General features: G+C 44.6%; 1 protein-coding gene across 1 annotated transcript in view; it reads left to right on the plus strand.

Moving 5' to 3' along the window:
- MAML2 (mastermind like transcriptional coactivator 2) overlaps positions 1–20,632 on the plus strand; it is a 217,452-nt gene that overhangs the window by 138,753 nt on the left and 58,067 nt on the right. The window contains exon 2 of the mRNA XM_087758870.1: positions 6,337–7,794. Coding sequence (XP_087614996.1) covers positions 6,337–7,794 — 1,458 coding nt within the window. The remainder of the gene's footprint in view (positions 1–6,336; positions 7,795–20,632) is intronic.

Below are 20,632 nucleotides of genomic sequence, written 5' to 3' on the forward strand. Positions count from 1 at the left end.
ATGGGCAGTGGCAAGGTTTGGGATGTGTAGAGCAAAAACTCATGGCAGCAAACCTTGCTCCTTGTGATCACAGTGATCTCAGGAGCTAAATGGGAGAGGAGGGAGGCAGAGTGGAGGTGTGCTGGCTCGAGCTGCCGCGCTCACCGACAGCGTGAGGCTGAAGGCACCTGCACCTCCTCCTCCTCGCTGCCCAGAGAGAGTGGTTGGTCCCCTTCCTACAGACACAGAGCAGGTGGTAGGAGGCACCTGGAGCTGAGCCTGTGCAAACCAGGCTGGAGTGGCATCTGCTAGTCTTGCACAGCTCTTTGCAACCATGGTAGGACCGCCTTGATGCAACCACGGTGCCGTGCGGTGCTGTGAGGACACACCAGCTCTTGGCACCGCTCCCCATTCTGCAGTGTGCCCAGGGCCTCCGCTCTGTCACTCAGTCCTACATGAAAAATGAATGTTGTTTCCCAGATCAACATCATCCAGCAGATTGGACTTTCTGAACTTGGAGTGCTAAAATCTCTCAGAAGACAACTGTCATGCTTACATTCTCAGCCATGTCAGGTAGAAGTTGCAAATGAAGACAAAAGATTAAAAATAAATATCCTCTTGCTGTGCAGAGAAAGTGCAGAGCAGAGAGGCTGGGGAGAGGTGCTCATAAGAGGACCATGCTGTTGAGATCTTCAGGAGAGACGTCAGGATGAACCTGATGCCCTGGGTGTGGGGAAGAGTGGGAACAGCCAGATTTCAGGAGATATGTAGAAAAAGCAGTAATGGGAGCCCTTTTGCCTCTTCCTAAAAAGTGCATCTGTAGTCAGAAAAGGACCATGAGGGTGTGCGTGTCATCATGGTGTTAAGAGCAGTGATGGCCCTGGAGGTGGCAGCTCAGGGCAGCGGCCTCTTCTTGTCCTTGTGTCAGCCCCAGGGTGCCTTGGTGGCTCTGCAGCTGGCCATGGTGTGAGTCACCACGACCATCGTGTCTGGCCAAAGGGGTAAGAAAACAAGGAGAGGGGCGCCTGGTCCTCCTGCATGCTGGGGAGATGCCCACAACAGGGAGGCTCTGCACTGGTGAACCCCAATCCTGCCTGGAGAGATGCTCCCCAGCTCGGCTCAGCTCCGGACACTGCAGGAGGTGGCACTGCAGAAGGCTGGCAGCAAACACTGCGAACCACTATTTTGAAAATGAGAGCTGCTGTTATTCAGGATCAGGCCCTAAGTCCCAGGGGTGGCTCGCTGAGTCCAGCCCTGGGATGCAAAGGTGCTTTCACAGCATAAATAAGAAGTAGCATTCAGCATGTTTTCCTCCTTTGGAATGAATTCTTTTTTTTTTTTGGCCACTTTCATTGTTTGAATATTTTCTGTATTTTTCATGTAATTCCTTTACCCCTTCCCCTCCCCAGATACATGAAGGATTTTGTTTACAGTGCAGCCATAGATACAGTCAGCACATATTGTGAGAAAGTCTAGGAATTCCAAAAGGGACCTTTTAAAGTGGATTTGTCTGCTGCTTCTATATTAAAAGCATAAAATCCAGCACTGCTTTTTTAACATCAGAGGTATTACTCCACATGGATCGCTAACGCTGCCGTGCTGCCTGCTTCACGAAGTGTGATAACCGCTTGGGGTTTAAGTTAGCGGCACGTTACGAGTTTCGTCCCCGTTGTTCCACCACACAAGCTAAGAAAGCTGCAAACCTTAGTAGGAAAATGTGAGAGATGGGAGAACAAAGGTGGTAAGAGATCTTCCTTTTACGTCTTCAGCTAATAAAGATTAGTGGAGACTTAAAACTGTCACACCCTGCTTATTTTCTCTGTAGTTTGCTTGGAGCATTTTGGTGTTTTGGTCCCATCTTAAGTGTCTAGTTATAAACATTTTGAGATGTCACATGTGTTACTAAGATCTCCGTACAAGGCCAAGGGTGGGTTGCACTGGGAAATGAATTTTTTTGGAGACCTGCAGGCACTATGGTGGTACTCGGGCAAGTCAGAGGGACAGGCTGGGTTTTACTTGTCCCGAGAGCTGCGAAACTCAAGGCTGGTTAACCTAGGACTTCTGTCAAGCGCTATGCTCCTACACATTGTAAAATGAAGTAAAAAGCAAATTCTAGAGGAAGTCCAACTGAAGAAGCTGCATGAAGCACACAAACGATAAGACTTTCAATGAAAGTGAAACCAGATAGTCCTTAGCGTTTCCTGCTGCCACAGACAAATTCTTTTCTTGGCCATATGGGACAGTCCCTGTGGAAAGGAGTACAAGGTGAATGCACATGGGTCATGTCAGAAACGGATCAAAGATGTAATAAAAATATTTTAAATATGGATATTTTGGAAAAAACAATATCTAAAATTTCTCATTGTCAAATTGTGCTTTTGCACCAATGAAGTTTTTGTTTCCATTTTCTGAAAAAACTTTTGAGCCAGAAAAAAATCATCAATATTCAGCAAAATCCTCTAGTTTTACATTTAGTAAAAAATTTCAACCAAAAGAAAGGTGTAGCAAAAGCCTTTTTTTTTTTTTTTTTTGCCAAAAGAGAAATTATTTGATACCAGATTTTGATGAGCCCTAATTATTAGCTTGGTGGAACTCCTGCTGATTTGGCCTGGTGTCAGGGAGCATTAGAGAAGAAGCTGTCTCTCTTAAATCCCCTTTAAACTCAGAATAAGTTTTAAACAGAAATTAATTGTCCCTCTGCACAGGACGTGGTGTCACACTGGGTCGTTTAGACCAAGTCATCTCTAGAGTTTTGCCCTCCGCTGTTAACGTCCCTGAGCAGTTTGGCCAGTAACAGCACCGTGCTATCTTGCAAATGTGATTTCCAGCGGCTTAGCCCCTGCAGTTTTAATTTCAGAAAATCAGCGTGTCCAGCACTCCCTCGCTGTAAGTGCGTGAACACGTGCTGACTCACCAAAAGGTCTTACAATAACAGAGGCTGCCAGGAAATGCATGTACTCTTGGATGGTTCATAGAGTGCTGCCCACCTACCTGTGGGATGGAGCTGTGCATGGAGGGCTTCCTCCTCTCCCGCTTACTGTCATGTCACTCGTTTCCCGTCACAGAGCCTTTCAGTATGACGCAGTTCAGGCAGTTTGAGATGTGTAATCGCGAGCCCGTTTGATCTGAGGAATGTGCCTGTGTGGGATAGGAACTTTTGCTTTACGTTTACTGACCCAAATCAATCCTGGCTTGCAAATTGGAAGAAATGGAGCTTGAAATCTGGCAAGCTCTATTTTTACCCTCTGAAGAGTCTGTGCTTTGCTTGGGGAAAAAGGGCTTGAGTACTGACTTTCAATCAGTAGTTGAAAAATGTGATTGCTAGAAAACTGCAAAGATTTGAGTGACCGAACCCTGGTCCGCTCCCTTCTGAAAACAAAACAGGCATAATGCTGAGGCAGCAGTGCCCTGTAGAAGGCAGCATTCAGATGAAATAGCAAGACAGAAAAGCTTGTGATGGACACTGCTCGTCTCGCTGAACAAACACAGACTGGTCCCCTGCAAACCGCCCTGACACATAATTGGTAACGGCTCGGTGCAAGGAGGGAGAGGGGGCTTCATCCCTGTGGGCTGCCACATCCTTCCGATGCCCTTGCCCTCCACGTCCCTAACTCATGGGGGATGGGGAAGCAGGACCTTTTCAGCAGCCTCAGTGAAGTCCCCCAAGAGTCCCCTGCACCTTTGCAGTCTCCCTCGCTCTCATTACTGCTTTAAGGTGGGGACATCTATTGACCAAGGTGTTGTCAGCATTCCGAGGGCAGTGTTTGCAAGGTTTGGGGGAGATGTGATACGCCAGCACTTGTTACTTCTTTAGAAATGCATAGTGCCTTTTTTGGTGGGCACTTTAGCAGAGCAGATGTCACAGGAGTCCTCCAGCCCATGTTGAGGAAGCACTTGGTTAAGGGATGTGTCTGGAGATCGTGGTGCTCTCCCTGGCTCTGCTGCTGACTTGTGCGTGTCACCAGGCAAAGCACTTCACAGCTCCCTCGTATCTGCGAGCAGCTAGTTCAAATGCCGAAGAAAAGCAGCTACTACGCGCAGCGCAGTGCAACACCTGCATTTTTAATTGTATCAGAAAGCCTGGTGCAGGTGCTCTGAAAATGTGAAGACATTTTGAACAGCTCCCTCCGATTCAAAATGTCAAGCAAAAGCAAAATTAACTCAGAAAGGCATATTCACCACATAAAGCATATACATATGCAGAGGATATATTATTCATTATCTGTTCAGCCTTTCTGTCAGCAGCACGTCTGAAATCAAAACATGCTGCCAAGTCATGTATTCTGATGACCCGGGGACTTCCCCATTTCCCAGGAAGATGAATTTGGAGGCACAAGAATGATTTCTAATAAACACACTGACAGCAAAGATGATGGTAAAAGGAAGTGCAGCTTACCGTTTTTTTGCAAAGGAAAGTACAGTGACTCATGTGTCAGAAGGAACACGCGAACCAAAGACAGTCCGTGCACTTCGCAAGTGACCACCCAAAACTCCCCCCCCTCCAGGGGACAGCTGATGCCAATTAGTTACTCTTGAAGGCACAAGGTCTGAGGACTTGTACAACTAGGCACCAGCGTGTCTGTCCTTATGAAATGAAGACGAATCTGTGATTCAAAAGCTATGCTGGAAACTTAACTTGAGATATGAGATGAGATTTTTGGTGTCAGAGAGAGAAATTACAAGCTGTATTTTTAAGGGGCAAACTCAGTGACCTGCTGATGCAATGGAAGGATAGGTGAATACTGAGGAAATAATATGTATTTGTCCATTGAACTCTTCCCAAGCAACTCACTGGTATTCACACCAGAATAAAAATGTTCACACCTGGAGTTATCTGGGAAGAGCTCTTACCTATAGATAAGCCAGAAGTTGAGGGGAACAGGGGCCACAACAGAGTATTAGGTGTCCATGGACTTCTGTACATGAAACAGCATGATACAAAGAATGTGATTTGAAGATCTCATAAATCATCCTTCCTCACTTAACTGGAAAATTAGAACTCTTGGTGTTCCCTCTGCCCATCACAGGCTCCAAAGGTATCACAGTTTGTACGGGTGCCGTTTTCTCGCTGGCACACACAGGTATTTGACAGATGACATTGTCCTGTTGCCTCCAGGGCCGGTGCAGAAAGGCAGAAGATGAGCCATGTTTCCCTGCGGGGTTTCCTGGCATTGCTCACAGCTGAAACAGTGACAGCGTGCGTGCCGACTAAGCGAGGGCTGCGTGCATGTGTGTTCACTGTGTCTAGTGCTTGGTGTGCGCCTTTAATGTACAGAGCTACAGGTAGAACAGCTGTGCTTGTTTAAAAGTGATCTATTCTTTTATGAACCGTGGTTTTGAAATTCAAAGCAACTCTACTTGAGGGTACCTGCACCAAGTCCAAACTTTTCAGTTCATGGGGCTACACCTTTGTTTTGTGTGGGAATTTGCGTGTACAACCATGGCAAATGAGTGTACATCAGGTGGACAGGGCCGTGAACCTCTTTTCCTTCGGTAGGCCCACAGGGCTTGTGAGCAGATGAAAGTATTGCTGTAAATATTCAAGGAAAGGAAACAGAGTTACAGTTCTCAGAGCAGTGTTGCATGGACTGTGTGTTTTATAGCAGATGTTTCAGGACATAAACAATTAGGTCTTAATGTATTCATATACATCTCTGAAAAATAATCCGGCAGTACATTATTGACCAGACCCTCGGCTGACATAACCTGACATGGCTCCAGTGGCTTCATTTTCAGTTTTGAACAAGTCCACTTCTAACATATCTAATTATACACATCTCTGGCCAGTATAAACCTAGGTGAAATCCAGATGCCTGGGTCTCTTGTGTGCCATTAAAATATCTCTTAGGACCTTTGGACTCTACAGCAGTCGAAAATGGTCTTTTGGATCATATACCAAAATCGTGAGAGTGAAATCCTGCAGCACTGGATAGGCACAAGGGCAGATTTCATGTCTGCATTAGTTGCTGCTATCTGAAAATACTTTAGATCTGTCTGGCACAATTAGATGGGAGCAAATCTGGGGCAGCTGTGCCCTAGGCTGTGCCAGCTACAGCTCTGGCCACCTCCCTCCACTCACACCCGGAGGGGAAAGGGGGTTTGTGATCAACAGGAGGCAGCAGTGCTCGAAAAATGCCAGTGGCTATAAGGACAGGAGTGGTGGTGGTAGGGAGGTGTCTCACAACATATTTTCCTACAGTTCTGCAATTTCATTGACTGAGAAAGCCCAGAGTAGCTTTCTGTATTAAGCAATGCTTATGTGCCTGTTGACTTGCAAGATCCTTCTAGCAAATAGACTACAGATTGTTTCTTCGGTGTCATCTAATGATTATTTTTTTTTGTCTCTGCTTCTTTCAGCTCCAAGGCTCCTTGAAGAGAAAGTTGGTGGTAAATCTGTCGCCTGTCAACAACAAAAGGCCCAATGGTGTTTCAGAGAGCTCTTTCCTTGACATTAAGAGGATAAGAGTGGGTGATAATATCTCAGTGGGACAAGGTGGACAACATGTCAACAATTGCCAAAGCCAGTCAATGTCAGGAACTATGTCTGTCGGGCAAGGATCACAAAGAAAGGCCAGCAACCTAGCAAACAATACACATGCTAGTGGGAATGGCATGTTTAATATGACTTTGAAAGAGGTAAAGAAAGAACCAGGAGAAACGATGTCCTGCAGCAAACACTTAGATGCCCAGACATCCCATGAGAACGTGTTCCCTAACAGATATGGGGAAGACTCATGGGAACAAATGATGGATCTGGAGCTTCAGGAACTATTTAATGAACTGACTAACATATCAGTGCCACCAATGAGTGATCTCGAGCTAGAGAATATGATAAATGCCACAATAAAACAAGATGAGCCATTCAACATTGACCTTGGGCAGCAGAGCCAGAGGGGCCCTGTGAGATCTCTGCAGATGGATAAAATGGTGATAAAGAGTGAATATGCACCAGGCATGAATCAGGCTCCTGTGGGCTCCCCACAGATGAGGCCTTCTTCTACAGGTCCAGCCTTCACTATGGCCACCGCTGCCATGTCCACCTCTTCACCCATCCCTTCGGTGCCTCAGAGTCAAACACAGGTATCGCAGGTTTCTTCTGCGTCCAGTCGGCCATTGCCTAACTGGCAGGAGGTGTCTCATGCACAGCAGCTCAAACAGATTGCAGCCAACCGGCAGCAGCATGCCTTGATTCAGCAGCAACAGCAGCAGCAGAACCAGACGGCCAACTGGTCCACCTTGTCTCCATCAGGACCTTCCCCTGGACCCTTTGTGCAAGAGAAAATCCCCAGTCCTTCTTTTCGCCAGCAGCAGTTCAGCCCACAAAGCTCAGCAATGCTTGGGGTACCAGTGAATGGGAACCAGTCAAAAGGGATGAACAACTATGTTTATAAACCAGCCACTCCCCAGAGCAATCCCATGGACATAATCATGCAACAGAAGCCTCAGGACATCAACAGAAACTTTATCAACAGCGCTCAGCCACCACTAGAGCAGCATCATGGCAACACAAAGCCTTTGTTTCACTTTAACTCAGAGCAAACCAACCAGCAGATGCCTTCAGTTTTGGGTTCCCAAAACAAGCCTGCCCTTCTGCACTACACGCAGCAGGCACAGGGTTCAGCCCCCGTGCAACAGCCACAGCAACAGCAGCAACAACAACCACAGCCGCAGCCTGCTCAGCCTCTCCCAAACCAGTCTCTTCAAAGGCCACCTAATGTACCCCTAGCAATGCAGCAAAAAATGATGCTTCAGAAAATGCAGCAAAGCCAGCAAATCTCAGGTTTGCAGTATCCAGTCTCTCAGCAGCATAGACAGGTAAGGCAAATTCCTCCTTATTTGTTACAGAATCATTCTGGTCTGAGTAGTAAAAAGGCTTTTCCAGCCTGGCCTCATTCTTCCAGGAGATGTGTACTGGTGGCAGATAACGACCATCTCAGCACATACTTCAGCAGAGCTGGTGATGGCAGGTTTAGCACCTATTGAGGTATATCATGGATGCACATTTATAAGAATTCAAGAAAGACATGTTTGTAACACTTTTTTCTTAACGCAATGGAGTGAATATGTCACTGATATATATTATGTGGATACTTGTCAGAAAGGTGAGATAGTAGGACAGATGCAAGGTTATTTTGGACCCCTATCTAAGTTTTCTAGCTTACAAGAATTTAAGCTCTTTTGAATGGCAAAGTCTTAATGAATTCCTATGTTATCTTAGATAATATATTTTACAATGTTAATTTTTATGCCATCGTTTTCCTCAGGGAGGCAGGGTTAGGAAATTCTGGTTTTAGATATCTTTTGACTGACATGACAAAAATACTGTTTGCACATTTGTTATCTGTTTGGCAAAGGAAAACTAAGACTTATCTGTGAGCTTTATAAACACCCATCACACTTCTGGGAATATTCTGTGGATAAAATACATGCTTAGATATGAAGGTGAAGGTTGCCAGAGATACGTCTACAATTATATACCACATGGCCAGCTCCCACAGTGCTATCCTGAGACAGCGCTCTGACACGATTGATTACTGTAGCTCAACTATGCTATGTCAAGTCACCATGCACCAGGATCCCAAGTTTCAGACCTGCCAATCGAAGTTTGAATATGTAACCTCACTGCACCTCAGAAACTGGAAACCAGATGCAAACCAAGTAAAACGTGTATTTGATCTTGGGACATTTAAGCCACTCTGGGGAGTTTGGGTGAGGCAAATGTGGTTCAACACATTTGAAGGCATGGAATGGCAATATAGGTGTGGAGATCATTTGTGGATTTCTTATATATGAAAAACAGCTATAAGAAACTACTGAAAAGCGAAAGCCTAAGTCTTCCATAAAGTCCCAGAGAAGCAGCATTGTGAATGAATCACTCAGAACTGGAGTTTCTTGGCCAAACTGTTTGGGTGAACACTCCGATGTTTTTTAAAAAAAAAGTAAAGTAAATACCGTTGTATGCATGGAAACATTTCTCCTTTTAACTCTTTTAGACTCCCTGACCAACCAACCATGACTTTTTCCAACAGAGAATCCCTTAGCAAGAGGCATAAGGTGAAACATTTAGGCAGCTTTGGGTGAGGAGACGTTGCTTTGGTGGGAGATGCTGGAGAACGACTGTTGGCAGGAAGCAAGCACAGCTATAGCTTTGCTGTTTTACGGGAGGTCTCTGCTGGCTGTTCCTCTCCTTCTTGGGCCAGTGTGTGCTCTCTTCTTAAGCGCATTTCCCTATTCTCTTAATAGACTGGCAGGGAGATGAATTTTAACAGTTCCTTCATTCAGCCATGATGAAGCTTCCAGCAATCTGTCAGCACAGGGGAGACAGGCAGGACTTCTGCAAACACTACTATTTTTCTGAAAAAAATATGCAAGGTCACATTCTGGAAAGGAATAAAAACATTGAGAGCAACTCTGCTTGAGGCAATGTTAGCTCCTTGCTCTGTGTCCTCTTGGGCTGCTGCTCAGGGAGGCAAGCCAACAAGATGGCACTTGGCAACATGGCCATAGCAGTACTTGAAAGATTTATCATGAGTGTTGTGGGATCTCTCACCTGTGCAGCCACAAGATCTTTTGGCTTAGGAAACTTTCCCTAAATGAACTTTGCCAAGTGCCAAACTTTAGCTATTACACCAAGGAAGGAGTTTTGCCTATCAACACAGACTTCTGCAAGTAGCTTTCCAAAGTTTCTTATCATCTGACCACTTTCCACAGTTTTGTCTGCAGGATATGGCTACCTGACCCACAGCACAGCCAAGAAGCTTAGAAGCTTTGTAGTCACAGATTACGGGGCTTTTGCAGCAAGAATGATGCTGTTTCTATGTTCTAGAGAGATAACAGGACTTTTTTAGAGATCCTAACCAGTTGTTCCAAAGTTCTGCTGAAATTCAGAAAATCAGGTAGGTGTCTCTCAGTAGAGTATTCTGTGGCTGCTGGAAGGATACTTAGAAATACAGGTGGTCCATAAATAGCAAGATTTTGGATTGGCTTGAACATAGCTATTTACCAGGCAATATTCAGGACTTCTGTGAACTCCTTTAGGGCCTGCCTGCACAGCTGCAAGAGCCCACCAACCCCTTGGTCAGGCCTGCTTGCCCCCATAGGTCCAGTCTGAGTATTAAATCAGAGTGGGAGGAGACACCCCTAACTTTATATTCCAATAAAGACAACAAAGGTCAAAGCAACCCCATGGGTCAACTCCCGCTGATGTTAGCAATGGGAACATCATCTCATTTAGGCTGCACAGTCTTCTTTCCTGGAGGATCATCTACCACCTCTGAGGATTCCTACACATCATTAACAGTAATGCAGGATTAATTACCAGCATTTACTAATTAACTTAATGATTAATATTTATTTTACTCATGCTCTATTTCTTCATGAGGAATCAAGGTTTGATTCTGCTTGGTATCATTATATTATATATAATATCAATATATTATATATATATTCTCCTCAGATCATTATAATTGTGGACTATAAGGACCATCTCAGTACTGGCTGGAGTGCTTTGTTGCTGGACATGTGAGTGCACATTCATAAAGGGTTGCTGTGACATTGCCATCAGATAACACTGGCTGGAACACTATAAATTAGCATTACATTTTTAGCTGAACCAGCTCACCCTCTGGATTTTTACTCCCCAAGTTTTAAGATCCCAAAAAAGCATTTGAATTCGACTTTATCAGCCCAAGCTTGCTAACTGGAAATGTAAGGCTTATAATTTCTCTGCTTGTCACATTCACTTTGTGTCAAATCGGAGCGAACTTGTAGTGGGATTTGCTAATTAGACGTCTTTTGCCTCTAGGGAAAAGTCATAAAAATGATGGAAATCATCTTGGTTTCCTGGAAGGTTGATCTGAATAAAGGTTTTGTTTGCTTCTCTGTTTTATTCTCCGTTCTTGTGGGAAAGATTCACCTTTCCGTTGTCTATCAGGATGCAACATATGCACAGTCATGAAAAAACTCTTAGAAATTCAACACTCTCTTTGTTTAGGAAATAATTAGAAGCTCCAAATTCTGCACAGGTTTAATCAGGTTTGCAATACTTATACAGAACCTGGGCTGATGTGGGGAAAATCTGTAAGTGGATTTGGGTAGAAGTTTGAAGTCTAACTTTCCTCTTGTGAAGAAATATAGTCCAGTAAGTGAAGGATGCTTCTGAAGTAAGACTTAAGGGTTTTGAACAAAAAACCTGATGTTTTTAACTAGTCTAAGAAATTCCATGCATCTTTTCAAAGTTTTTGATCAGCCATAAGACTTGTTCAATAAGATCCATTAGTCTTCTGTGAAGAGGTCAAAAAGCGATTAAAAAAAAGAAAAAGCCTGTATCTACTAAATAAAATGTTATTCATCCCCTTCTGGTTTTGACCTAAAGCCAAATTAAACTCAAAGGTTTCAAGCTGACTTTTTCTCCAAATTTTTTTATTCAACTTCTTTCACTCAAGGGAGGGGAGAAAGGAAGGCTGAGCTCATGAGAACGGGAACCCTAACGGAGCAAGGCCACTCTGTCTGCTACATGTGGGCATGTGCCCTATTTAGTCTTGGCTTTGGGGACAAGGATAACAGAAGGGATCATGAGAGCTTCAGCCCCCACTTTACACGAACAACCAGTGGTCCTTATTTTTAAGGCTCTGGAGGCGTCAGTGTTGTCTGCGTAGTTACAACCCACAACAGTGTTTCCTTGTGCAGAGCTCAGGGCCTTGTTAGTCCTTGTTCCTTTATAATCGCTTTGAGGATAGGATCATCTCCTTTTTTTCTTTTCTCTTCTTTTTTTTTCAAGAACCCAGGAATGTGGTGGGATCAGTTGTAGTTTGGGGCTTTATTTGCCCTTACTTGCCCTAATTGGGGCATGCCTTAGATCATTTTCTTCACCAGGTCTTAACAGGCTCCTTTTAAATCCAACCAGCGTCCCTTCCTACTGAATACTGAGCAATCCCTTCTCCAGTACCTGCTCCAAGCATGAGTGTCCCATACATGTCCCTTGCCTCATGCTCTCCCACAGCAAGGCTTTGTATTTTGCAGCATGTGGCCAATGGCCTCTCAGGTGCTCCATGACCCGGGGACACAGCATGGCTGCATCTGGCTGGAGAGCGGCCACGGTGCAGCACTGCACCAAGGGATGTGCCACCAGTGAGGAGCTTGCACTCAGAGGAGCTCCGGGTGCTGAGGTGACACCCCCCCCCCCCCTTGCAGGCCCCCTCCATTACACTTCAAATGCCCAGAACTGATATATACGTCGCTCTTAAATGTCTCCAAGGGATAGAGATGGTATTTCAACTAACCTGGCAGCTCTGCAGAGATGCTGAGACAGATTCTCCTCTCATTTGCTCCGGTGTAAATCCAGGGTAATTTCATTTATTTTCAAGAGAGCATAATTGAACTTACAGCAGCATAGTAAGCAGCAGGATACGACCTTCTACTTTTTTCTCAAAGCATGGGCACCATACGGATTTAATAAGAAGTGTATGTTAAACTGTCAGATTGTTAGAGTGCTATGCGAGGAAGAAGCACCAGGAGCAAAATATCTAATGGCTTTTTTGAAAGTGCAGATAGAAAAACTTCTGTTACCGTTCACTGCTGAACGATAACTTATACCTCTAATTTAGCCTCCGAAATTTCTCAGAGAAAATGTGGCTTCTTTGGCTGATTCATATCAAAACAATATTTTCCTAGACCTTTGTGTTTACCACTAAAGAAGAAGAGTACAGTTTGGTGCGGCAACCTCTCTGTTTTCAAGTGTGAAGGAATTATTTTGCAAATATTTGTGAAATGAAGAGAGAAAACCTAGAGTGGCTTGTGGTAATTGGTACAAACCAGGACTTAAATTTGACTTAGATCATAAATAACAACGATTCCAGGCTTTTGGAATCTGCAATAATAGAAACTGTTCCATAGTGTAAGAAAATAACAATGTGACCTTTCTTTCAATGCTCACTATAAAAATAATATTTGGATGACAGCTTTTCTTGATAGCTCCATTTTGGTTGCATTCCTTCATGCAAGAGCTTCTGAATTAAATATTCTGGATAAAAACTTGAGTATGTCCCAATAACCCATGTGACCCAAATGCAGGGCCATAGCTGATTTATGAACATGAAACCAGAGAGAAAATGTCATAAGTTCCTGTATTGTCATGGTGAACAGTTGTCTTAGTACTATCCTTCAGTTTGCTGAATGAAATATATAGACAATCACACTGTGGATGGTCAGTCCCTGAGGACATTGTAATTCAAAGGTTCAGAGACACTGCCAGTTCCATAAGGTTTCTTGAACTCTTTGCATAAAGTATTTACACTGGTAGAACAGTAGAATATTAGCCACTTAGGTCAAATGCTTCTGGGTTTGGGGATTTGGGATGTAGCTAAGATAGTCCCTGTTGTCTCATTTGGACTACTTTTTGAAGGTACTTCCATGAAGATACCAATAAAAACCATCATTGCACTTGCCAGGCTGAGTTCTTAGCTAATGTCAGCACACTTGAAGTCTTATTTATTTTTTATTAGTGTTGTGAAAGTGCCTGGGAGGTCCACTGATAGGGCAAAATGTTATTCTGTGAAGAACTGTGTAAACTCAGATTAAAAAAACGGCCCCTGTCTCAAAGGGTCAGTGTTGATCTGGTTTCTGTAAGAATCAAAGAAAAGATGAGTTTTACAGAAGAAATTTGAAGGGTATCAGCTTCTACCCACCTGCATGTCTAGAGATGTTGATTTGAGGACTGCAGTGATCCAGGAGGCACTTCATGAGCCAGTCAGTTGTCTTGGCCATGGGGAAAAAAATGCTGTTGGAGACAGGAGGCACAGTAAGGATGCTCACTGCTTCAGTCCTCTGATTTCACTCCACTGCCACCTGGAAGACAAGGGCTAGGCTAGGGAAGCAGAGGGACAGCCAAGGTACCTGGTGCATACATAAGAGAAGATGATGGTGGCTTCAAGTAGGAAAGGGCAGGTGAGAAGATCCACAGTGCTGGTGGCTGAGATTACAGTTTATAGGCCTGGGGTGGTGGGGTAAAGTAGGGAACCATCACCAAAGACAGGACATGAGTTTGTGCTTATTAGATTAACTGGAAAGGAGGTGTAACAGGACAAGACTGGGATAAGGAACTATGCTGCCCAGGAGGCAAGGGGCCGGGGATGCTTCAGGTCTGGTTCTCTGCTACTAAGCAAATTAGTGTGTCTTGACCTGTGATCTCATGAATAAAGCTGGGATATCTGTGAGGGCTTCTTACCTGGCTGAAGTGAGGGTTTCTGCTGTTGCTGTGTGTGCATCTGAGGCCAGAGTCAAGCCCTGAGTCAACTTCCTGCAGGGATTTTGGAAAGGCAGCCTGGAAAAACAATATAATTCCACAGCCATTTAGAGCTGGCATGGTAAAAACCCTTTCCTGTAAGTTTTTGCTTGTTTGTAGGCAATTTATGAATACCTCAAGAAGTCAAGGAACAAAAAAATTTTAACAATCTCCAGCTCCCATTTCTATCCCTAGAGTGTTCCTATTATTTTAATTCCCTGAAGTCCTCAAGAGCAAATCCCAGTAATTTGTCTCTCTAGGGGTTCAAAATGAAGGAATATTTTAATGGCAAATATTACTTTTACTGCTGGTGTTTTTATGGTGGAGACCTGCCCCAGGCCCCAGATGACTGTCATTAAGACAGCAACAGACCTAGTAATGTTCCTTTAATGTGAGTTTTCACGGGTGAATTTACCATTTGTATGTGATGCTGATCCAGAAAATCAGCCAGATGCTCCAACAGAACTATTCCAGAACCATCTGCCTGCTTCATTTGCTGCATGCCTGTTTCTGGTAATGTACACACACAGTGTAAGAGACAGCTTTTGCCCTGAAGAATTTATAATCTAAATAAGCAAGCCAGCCAAACCTTGAGAGGAAGGAAATGTTACTGTATATTTTATATATTTTTATATATTTTGTGAAAGAGAGAAGGAAGATCTCATTCAAAGCCATTACAATCAATCCACTAGAATTGTTGCATAAGGACAAATTGCCCATCACAGAAGAATCCTCTGACAGAGTCTGGAGTTGAACCAGACCCAGTGTCAGTCTGGGAGACACTATCCTTGTGTCCTGGGATAGTGCCTGAACTCATCAGCCCACATCTGCTCTCCTTGACCTGACTGCCCCTTGCCCCTTGGTCTGAGAGTCTTCTCTATAGAGCCAGCATCCACCGCTCTCAGCCTTCACAGCCTGCACAGTCCCCCAGAGGAGAACTCTGGAGTAGTTACAACTGTTTGATGCCTCTTTTTCCCTTTGTACCTATAGAGTGATGGTAAACAGTGCATCGATGTGCACCCATCAGCTTGCCAACTCTCCAAGGGGCCTTTGAGACACCCGTGCATGGGTGGACGTGCCCTGGCTATGCCTGAGATTCTGCTTGCCACCTTGTGCGTGGGGAAGGAGTAAGGTCTTGAGGGCAGCTTCACACTGTGTTGAACAGGTTGAGTTCGTGTCATCTCTTCAAAAATGGTCCTCACTTCTCTGTCACCTCTGACAAGGCTCTGTTTTGTCAACCCCCAGCTGGAATTTGGCGGGGGACTGGGTGCCTGAAGCAGCTGGTCCATCTGAAAAGCCAAGCGCCTTTCATGGAGTCTTTTAATAGTAATACTTGGCCTTGACATAGCTGTGGAAACATGAAAGTTGAATGATTCTCCAGTTTCATAGGAAGAGGTGAGGATTTACATGAGGTCCGCATCATATCGTGAACCAGTAGAAAACACAGAAGTCGGGTAAAAGGAGGAATATTTATCCCTCTCCGTCATACCAGTTATTTGTATTTAATGTCAACCCCCTAAGCTTCCTATGTAACCAGTGAGGAAGGCACAGCTCAGAGTACCTAAGCCAGACACATACGTGGGGCATAATCTCACTGCAGAAGACGCTCAGCCTCCATGAGCCCAGCTGTGTGGCTCGGCCTGCAAAACACATACAAATTGAAACTACGGTCCATTGAATTGCGTGCCAGTATGTCAAAGGAAGGGGAGGACAAGGGTCTTTGCACACTCTTAGATGAGGTTTCACAGGATGGCAGAGCTGATCTTAAGGCTAGGAGGTTCAGAAAGGGGCAAGGAGTCCTTCCCCACCCCAGCCCTGTGTCCAGGCCTTCCTCTGGCACCAGCTTTGGCACTTGTCTGAGCTCTCACAAAACTGGCAGAAAACTATCCTTTTTCTCTCTGTGTTGGTTTTCTGCTCTTTTAGTGACTTTCTCCAGCTTGTGGGGTCAGGCAAAGCCAACACTGGCACAAGGGAAGTGGCAGGAGCACGTAGCTGGAGGCAAGAAGCGGAGATGGGATTGCTCTTGCCAGGAGCAGCAAGTTGTTAAACTCGACTCAGGTGCCTGGTGCTGAGGAACCTTAGCTACAGGGGTGGTCAGAGAGGGAGTGGAAGGTGGACAACTGACTGCAAGAGGGAGTCTGGGTGTGGAAGGGCAGGAACAGAAGGTAGGAGAGAGTCAGGGAGCAGAAACTTTAGTGCAAGGGACAGAAACAGCCAGGTGAGACCAGATTCAGAGTAGGACAAATGTGATGGGGCAAACAGAGACTGGTAGAGGAGGTGGTGAAGGAGTAAAGTGCAGGAAAGGCGAGGGTCTGAGGGTAGGGAGAAGCCTGGAAGACAGTAATAGAGAGTGAAAATTGGGTTTGGGTGAGGGGCAGTGAGGGAGAAGCATTGGGAGCTCAGGAGGAGGAAGATAAGAGTGAGTCTGGGTGCAAGCAGAGGAGGGCAGGGGATCCCAGGGTGGGAAATAGTGTGGGAGAAAATGGGGCAGAACAGGAGCTACTGACGCACAGGGGACAAGCACCTGTGGTCCTTGCAAGGAGGAGAGTGGAAGATTAATAACATTTAAAAACTAACTGTTTCTGTATCATGTGCCAGGAATAAGTGAAGGGGCATAAGGGGCTTGTTGTCCAGTGGTTCTCAAAGCATCTGCAGGAATTCTTCAGGACAGGGCAGGAAATGCAGCTTTCCAGACCTGCCTCACTCAGAGCACCTAAAATTGCCAGCTGAAAGGACACACTATATATTTCGGTCCATGCTATTCATCCATCAGTCAAGGAAACAGAATAAGCAGCATACTTGTCCCACTGGAAAAAAAATAATGCATCCCATTCTCTGGTTTTCTTCCTTCAAGGGACCTTACAGCTCTTCTACCATCCCCGGCTGCAAGTGTAGCCTTTGAATAACCAACATGTAGTTTATTCCTGCCTGGCCAAAGATACAGATGAGGAAGAGAGATGGAGACTGAATGACCTCTTAGACCTTCATAAGAAGCTGTATAGTCCACCTTGTTTGAAAAGTTCCCCCTGATTGACTGATACCAAAATCCTTGCAATGATCAAGGTGTGAAAATGAAGATGGTATTTCTGTGGAGCCAATTTGTTCTGTAACCTGTAAGAGGGAGAGACTCTGAGGGCTTTCCGTAATTCTGTGAAGATGGGTTAGATGTACTCTCTTTTCTTTTTCCAGTCCTTTCTATAATTTGCAGTGGTTGCAAGCCGGGCCACAGCCTGGCTCCAAGTGCGTGATGAATGACTAAAGGATTTAGTGCTTTGGTTCTGGTTAGAAGAGCATCCAACTTTATCCGTTGGAGAACTAGATTTCTCCGAATGACTGTAAGCTGCAATCCCAGCTAAAGCAGGCTTTGCTGGGGTGACTCCAGTCTTGTCTGGTTTCAGCTAGAATGGAAAAAAAAGAAATGAATGGCTTTTTTTTCCTACTGGAATTGGTAAAAGACATGGGAAGACATAGGGATTAGCAGAAGTATTGGGAGCTTCACAGCCTAAGTGCAAAACAGAGTGGGAGGAGGGAGGGTGGGAGTGAGTTCTGGCTATCCATCCTTAATCCAAGGCTGCCTGCTCCTTCCCAGGCTATACTTCACTGTCATACACTTGCAAATTCACTCCAGGAATGAAAACAGACTAACTTTAAGCCTGTTCCCAAAGCTGCAAATTTGTCCCTGCTGGGTGTTAATTTAACTGCTTCCAGGGCACCAGGATGTCTACTAGTGTTCGCTTTTCTTTCTTTCTTCTTTTTTTTTCACACATCTGGTATTGTGAAAACTTCCAAGGCACCACACAGAAGAGTGATGAACTGACCACTTTTAACCCTTTCTGTAGCATGCCAAGTATGAACCTGCCTGTCTCTCTCTCTCTCTCCAGCGTTTTCACCCTATAGCAGAGTCCATGGGCCTTGTTACGCATGGGATCCACAAGCTTTAAACTGGATCCTATGAGCATTTCACAGGCTGAGCATTGAGCCTTTCTTCAGCTCCATCATCCTCTGTTTTTCCTGTGAACAAACCTGGCTGAACAGTAATAACTGGACTTGTCCAGTTGTTGTCCAGTAATAATTTCCAGCAAGAAGAAACAGGTTTGGGGCAGGGAGTATTTTTTCCCAAAATATTTCTTTTTTCCTCTTGCTTTTATCTGGTGTTGCCACGTCCCAGCAGGGAGGACGTTCAGTGCAGGAGTTTTGCTCACATTAGGGCAAGCGATGGCCTTTTCCTGTTGGTTTTTGATTGTTGCGTTTGCTCTGTAATAGCTGCATTAACTGTTTATCTGCTGCATGGACTGAACCAGAGCAAATACAAAACAAATCAGGTGTCTCATTTCCAGCCATACCTGTTCTACTTCACCTGACTTTCTCCCCTTTGTTTGCTTTCTGTTGAACCGGTTGTTTGTATGACCAGCCCACTTGTTTCACTAGCATATTCTTACCAATAGCATACAGACTGGCTTATTTGTCTTTGGCTAGGGTTTCCTAAAAAAAGCCAAAGGTACTTGAAGCCCAGATTCCTCTTCCGTTTTGGCCTGTTGGGCAATGCCAGCCTTATGGCACAAGGAGGGTGCAAAGTCTTCCTTTGCTGTCTTCCTCTCAGCCCTATCATTACTTTTAATCCCGCAGCCCTCCTTTTGTACTTCCATGCCAACAACTGTCACTTCTCAGCCCCGGTTCCTCTTCAGCACCGACTCTGGGGAGCTGAAACACCATGGAGAAACATCTCACAGCCATGTGGGCTGCTTAACACAGCGAGAAAGCAGCAGTATCCATCACACTGATGCAGGAGACCCAAACATGTCGCAGTCCTTGATTTTGGCATCTTCTCTTCTTCATGTAGTGTTTTCACTGCTGAGTTTTATTTTTAAAAGAAGTAAATAACTCTCCATCCACAAATTACAGGCCTCTTTGGTAAACATGAAATCTGCTTCATGGGCTAAGTGCAGCTGTGTTGTCAAAATCTTGTTTCGTATTCAAAGTGCTGTCAAGGGCGGCCTTTTTCAGAAGCAGCACTTCACTGTGGGCCAAGCTCCGAGGCCCCGGGAAGCATCGGAGAAGTTCTTCAGAAGGGTTTTCCATAGCCATATATATGCTGTATTAAAAAAAAAAAAATCTCTTCAGATTTTTAATCCTGCCTAAAGTGGTTTCTGGAGTGTCGGACTCCACCTGAAAATACTAATGAAATTTGGTTTGTGGAGATACAATCATTCATCTCCCTATTAAGCCTGAGCTTTTTAAAGCTGCAGACTAGGACTTATGTGTCCATAGCCAAATTATTTATGCAGATCTAGAGAATGTCAATCCAAAAACCATATAGTTTTAACATATCCACCCCTGCTTTTCTTCTGACAAGTTTTCCAACCGGTGCACCTAGTACCACCTTTGAAATTGGCCATAAGTAAATTTAGGCTGGAAATTAGCAGCACATTCCCAGCAACTGAAGAAATTGTTTGGCTTTCCCGGGGGAGAGTGCTGGTGGCCAAAAACCTAACTGCTTGTAAGACAAAATTTAGAATAAATGTTATATGATATGTGATAGCAAGGCACTCAGTTTTAAAATTAGATCCCTTTCTACTCCTGTTTTCATACCAAAGACACAAGATAATCCTCTGGCTGTTGCCTCATGTGGCCCTTTCTTTGAAGGAACCAAGTGAGGAGCTGTGTCAGCCACTACTAAGCAAAGTGGAGTAGATGACATGGCTAGGGATACCGGACAGACTTACAGACATTTAATTGTAGCATTCCTTTAAATATATGGTCTACTGTTGTTATGCGCTCTGAAGATATTTTCCTCCCAAAGAATCCAAAGCAAATCAAAAGCTAGTCAGTTGGTACACTAATTGTATATAAATTTGCATATGAATCATTAATTAAAGTCAAGCTGTGGAAAAAATTAAAAAGGCTAAAAGACCTTTGGACATTTGTGTGAAGATCACCGCTCTCGATACCAGGGAATATAGAAATGTTTGGATTGTTTGCTCAAACGGTCACAATGTTAATGAATCATTTTAATCACCTTCATTATAGTCTTTCAAACAGAGGAGACTACTATGTAAAACCAACCCTGACAAAAACAACATACAAAACCCAGAGGCAATTGTGAGGCTGCTAATTAGATAACTTTGTCCTGATATTTGCATTTGAGCCTATGGATCTGGACAACATAGTACGTTACTCTCAGGGCAAGAAGCAAGCGAATGGCTGCTGCCCCGTGTCCTCTTGAACAACATTTTCAAGGTGCCTCTTGGTCTCTTGCATCCCCCAGGGTAAATATTGGAGATAGATAGGCTTTATTGTGTTTTTCCCAAATTTTCGTTACATCGCTGGTCTTTTTGTGGCAACAAAACAATGCAGGAGCTGGAATTATGCTAT

Source organism: Nipponia nippon, unplaced genomic scaffold, assembly GCF_047370975.1.
Source record: "Nipponia nippon isolate SJK-2023a ecotype South Korea unplaced genomic scaffold, ASM4737097v1 scaffold_2, whole genome shotgun sequence".
NCBI lineage: Eukaryota > Metazoa > Chordata > Aves > Pelecaniformes > Threskiornithidae > Nipponia > Nipponia nippon.